We start from the raw sequence: 4,733 nt of genomic DNA on the forward strand, positions 1-4,733 counted from the left end.
TACATGCATCTGAACCAGAATAGAGTATGAACGTCTTATACTATATTTTTCATGGAGGGGACATACTATTTATTGTAGATCGAACGGATATTAGGGGCTTGTATTACCATTTGTTTTAATTATTTTAAAAATACTAAAAAAATTGTGCACGCAAACTATTTTTCGCTTTATCAAATTGGGGTTCCTATTTTTGTTTACCGCCTAGGCTTCCCGCGTTTTTGCTGGATTATTTCCGCTCCACGTAATCCTTCCGCGTCTTTTCCCCACCCCACGCCGCCATCTCCCCACCTCCGGATCAGTTCCAATCTACGCCGGCACCTGCCCATCCCGTGCGCCGCCCATTCCCACATACGGCGTGGATGCTCACCCAAGTGCTAACCTCCGCCGCGAGCTCCGGACTCTGCCGTGACTTCCTTTTCTCCTCCGCCAACGATCTTACCAGTTGGAGCCCCGTCGGCGTCCGACTTCCTCACCGTCGACAAGCCTTGCTCCTCACGGACGTCATCGTCACCATCACCAAGTTGCATCCATGCCGAGGTCATCCTCTGCCAGAAGCTCCACCGTGTGTTGCGTCGCTAAACCGTCCACAGGCAGCTCTCGGCACCGTCCAATATCTTCAGACATCCGCCCCGTCAAGCAGGTGATTCCTTGAATCCCATCTCCTCTATAATTTTAGCATTAAATCAGTGAAATTAGCCTCCTTCATTAAGGGCATGTTCGGTTCTTGGGGTTTGATTCGCCGAATCAACACCTACGGTATAAGATTAACCCCTCCTGCGACTCTATTCCCCATGGGGTTTCAGTTTCCAATCCCTGTATAATCTTCCCATTCACCAGGCTGTTCGGTAACAGAAGGGATCAAAGGTGGATTGGCAGTGACAACGCTAAATGGTAATCATCCATGACTAGTAATTTGACAGTGACACACTAGTAATGTGATAGTCAGATGGCATTTTTTCTGCACAAGAAACTACTGAATTAAATGGTCAACAAGTTGCATTCAGATGAAAAGCTAGTATATAGCCAAGAGCTACACACATTGCAGAGATATCATGGTTTTAGTTAACTTGTACAACGAAATATGCAATTTTTACATCCATATTTTCACCCAATACGTTTTGTTTCTATGATCTTCTCACAAGCAACAGGTGCACACAGACATGCCGAGCACTCTGGCGAACCATTCGTTTCACTATAGAACAAATTCAATCATACAACCTCAGTACCTCTAACCCTGATATATACTGTAATCACTGGCGGAGCTACGGCAAGGCCAAATTGGCCGTCGCCCGCCCAGGATTAGACGGAAAAAAATTCTAAGAAGCCTAGTCTCGCATAGCACGCAGCAGACCCGATATAGAGCAACAATGAAGATACAGAGCAAGCATGCAGCACTACAGCAGCCTCGCGTAGCACTCATTCCTCGAAAAGAAAAAGCACGTGGTTGTGGCCTGTGGAGCTCTTAGTGTCCGGCCTCGCCTCAAAGCGTAGCAGTCTGTAATAATCCCGAAATTCCTTTACTGTACGCACCTTATCCTTTTACCATATCTAGACCCTTCTCTGTATAATTGTGTTTTCAAACACCTAGATCATATCTGAAAAACTGATGGGTATTTATAATAGCCAAAGACCCTTAACTGGTCATTAAGGAAACTGGATTTGTTGTGGAACATATAAATAAGCCATTTGGCTTGAACCTACAAAGAGACGACAATCTCTGATTGTTAGTACTATCAGCTAAGAAAACAAAAGGTCAAATTTCTTTTGTTTTTTATTGCGTAGTATAGCTAATGTTGGAGAAATGGAGACATTCTATGTGGTTGCTCTACATTCCTTGCATGCTAGTAATAACATGACTCAAGCTGTATGTATGCAGTTTTCTGCCACTTACAATTATTTTCCTATTCCATCTCACATGGTTTAGTTGTTTATATAGATAATGCAGTGCAATGCATTACCTTGACATATGCTTATATACACACTTTCCCTTCATTATCTTATCGATTAATTTATGATTTTATCAAGTATAATGTAGAAGACTACAAATGAACTGAGTACGATGGATCTGTTCATGAAGCAAAAATTCTCTGGACAGAAATGGAGAAATAAAATTGTAGTCGTGGGAAGTGATGAAGTTGGTATACATCTCTTTCTCCGAAGATAAAGTGTGGGTATTAATATATTATTATCATGTTCTTGTTTCAGGTTCAGCAGAAGAGTTGTTGGTAGTGACCTACCACATGTAGAAGCACCGACAATGTGGATGCTCCACAGAATGTTATGCAGGTGATGCAATAGTTTCTTCACTACTAAGTTAGCACTAGTTTTTTCTAATTCTTAAAAACAATTGTTCATCATAAGTTGCAGGAATTGCATCCTAGCAATTGTGCGAGAACCAAAGAGGGTCACACCAGATCGTCTTTACGACATGAACACATCATTGCTAAGGTATCAAACAATGTCTGCGTGTACATAAATTTCTGCTTCGCTATTAAACAATGCCTTTATTTTGTACAAGTTTACTTACAACTGAAAGGAACCTCAACTGTAGAGGCACACATTGAAAAGTTTGATAGGGCTAATCAAGGTGCAGAATCAACCATACCAAGATGAGAAGTTCACTAGCCAGGTATACTCAAACCACATATCCGAAGAAACGTAGTGTCCTGTTTTGTACAAGTAGGGTATTTTGCCTGGTGCTGTTTTTTTACAAGCAACATGATATCATCATGGAAATAATTATTTCCAAGATTTTGGTAATACATGTGCTAATACTATTTATTTTCAATGAACTGCTAATACTAGTTTCACAAAAGAATAAATGGTACTCATGAACTAGTAGCAGCAGCAGTAGCATGTGACCCTAATGCAACAAAATGAGATAATCATGGAAATCTGTAGTACTCCCTCCGTTTCCAAATATAAGTCTTTCTAGAGATTCGAACAAGTGACTACATACGGAGCAAAATGACTGAATCTACACTCTAAAATATGTCTACATACATCTGTATGTTGTAGTCCATTTGAAATGTCTAAAAGACTTATATTTAGGAACAGAGGGAGTAGATGATAAGATGAGTTCGCCTCTTTGTCATGGGAAAACTTTGTTTTTGCCACTCTAGCTTTTGACCACTTTGCTTATTCCACTCTAGAATTTGACATTTCACTTTTGCCACTCTTAGTTTTTTACAATACATCAGAATTGCCATTCCGTGGCAAAAGCAATAATTTTAGAGTGGCAATTGCGATACGTTGTCAAAATCTAGAGTGGCAAAAGTGAAATAAAAAGTTATTGCTTTTGCCACTGAATGGCATTTGTGATGTATTGTCAAAAACTAAGAGTGGTAAAAGTGATATGTCAAATTCTAGAGTGGCATAAGAAAAGTAGGCAAAAGGTAGAGTGGCAAAAACAAAGTTTTCCCGTAATAATATCACTGATGAGCACTATGTAAAATCCTGGAGCTCACATAGAAAAGAGTTCAGTTTAGAAGTGTATATGGTACAACTAGGAACCAGATACAATCAATATGTACATAATAAGGTTGACAATTTAGTGCATTTGTTATATATGATAAAGACCTGTCAATTATATTCCCTGATTAGTGTGTCCATTCATGCGTATTCTTACTGAAATAAGTGCGATTTTTCTTGAAATAATAGGGAAAAGATTGAAGTAATTGTTTTCGAAGAACTCAACAAACACAAGTGAAGTCATGGCCAGAGGAACTTTAGTGAATAAACATATCACATATGTGGTTTGAGGAAGCATGCTTGGAGAGCAATATGTTGGTGTTTCTGTTCATCACAGCATTCCAAATCTTGACGATGAGAGACTTATTAGAAATAATCCAATCCAGACAGTAAGGGATACTATTGATTATGTTATTGCTTGGCCTCAATCACATGTAAGTCCACTTCCATACAAGCATCGGGTATTCTCCAATGTCCATTAAGGTATATAATTTATGAAGAATCATTGTAAATTTTTAGGTCAAAAATACCCGAGCCAATCGCTCCAACAACACTACAAAAACATTCCTACTCCAACACAACCAGAAAACAATGGTATGGTACATCTCTTACAATTCATCAAAGAACATTTCATCGTGCACTAGTCCAAAAGCTTATGTTCATGTAAACTTTTCTTTGTTTCCTTTCTTTTCAGGAAACTAAGGCTTTAGAGGACTGCATTGCAGGATCCAGGAGCAGCTGCAGATGGATTAATTTTTAAATGAACAAATATAATGAATTATGTATAGATTTTAGCATCATAGGAAAACTTGGTTCTAGTTTGCAGGATATTTTCTTATTTATTTGTATCTTTCATATGAATGTCTGATTTGATTCAGTTGTGAACTCCGCACACTTTTAATACATGTATTTGTTCCTACTAATTAGTCCACTGGATTTTCTAGTGAGGATGCTTGTGCGAATGGAATTGGTGATGTGAACTAAGGTTTTCATTTAATGACATTTGATCAGACCCGCATGCATATGTGTCATGATAAATTATTCAAATTAGAAATGATGAAATATAAAGTCAAAGTAAACCAAATATTATTTAATGTAAAATAATTCATAGCTACAGAAAAACTTATGTATATTTAGAAACGAATATAACGTCTCTACATAGCGTGTATAAGCATCGGGTACATGATGAAACCTCTACTCCCGTGGAGACGTGCTTTGAGCGTGTCTAACATAACGTCTCGACATGTATAGAGACGACTTTG

The 4,733-nt window shown here is 38.6% G+C and overlaps 1 protein-coding gene across 1 annotated transcript; it reads left to right on the forward strand.

Moving 5' to 3' along the window:
* The first annotated feature begins 228 nt into the window (after positions 1–228).
* LOC109780360 (uncharacterized) lies at positions 229–4,394 on the forward strand. The gene is made up of 7 exons (XM_073510647.1): positions 229–640; positions 2,206–2,286; positions 2,368–2,448; positions 2,552–2,629; positions 3,661–3,905; positions 3,991–4,065; positions 4,166–4,394. The coding sequence occupies exons 1-4, from the start codon at positions 360–362 to the stop codon at positions 2,562–2,564; spliced, it is 456 nt and encodes a 151-aa protein (XP_073366748.1). The 5' UTR covers positions 229–359; the 3' UTR covers positions 2,565–2,629; positions 3,661–3,905; positions 3,991–4,065; positions 4,166–4,394.
* The last annotated feature ends 339 nt before the right edge of the window (positions 4,395–4,733 follow it).

This window comes from Aegilops tauschii, chromosome 1 (assembly GCF_002575655.3).
Source record: "Aegilops tauschii subsp. strangulata cultivar AL8/78 chromosome 1, Aet v6.0, whole genome shotgun sequence".
Classification (NCBI taxonomy): Eukaryota; Viridiplantae; Streptophyta; class Magnoliopsida; order Poales; family Poaceae; genus Aegilops; species Aegilops tauschii.

Bases quoted from the DNA above. Each gene is read 5' to 3' on its own strand.
- LOC109780360 (XM_073510647.1), top strand. From the start codon at position 360: ATGCTCACCCAAGTGCTAACCTCCGCCGCGAGCTCCGGACTCTGCCGT. The intron at 641-2,205 runs GTGATTCCTTGA...TTCTTGTTTCAG, and splicing joins ACATCCGCCCCGTCAAGCAG to GTTCAGCAGAAGAGTTGTTG. The intron at 2,287-2,367 runs GTGATGCAATAG...CATAAGTTGCAG, and splicing joins CTCCACAGAATGTTATGCAG to GAATTGCATCCTAGCAATTG.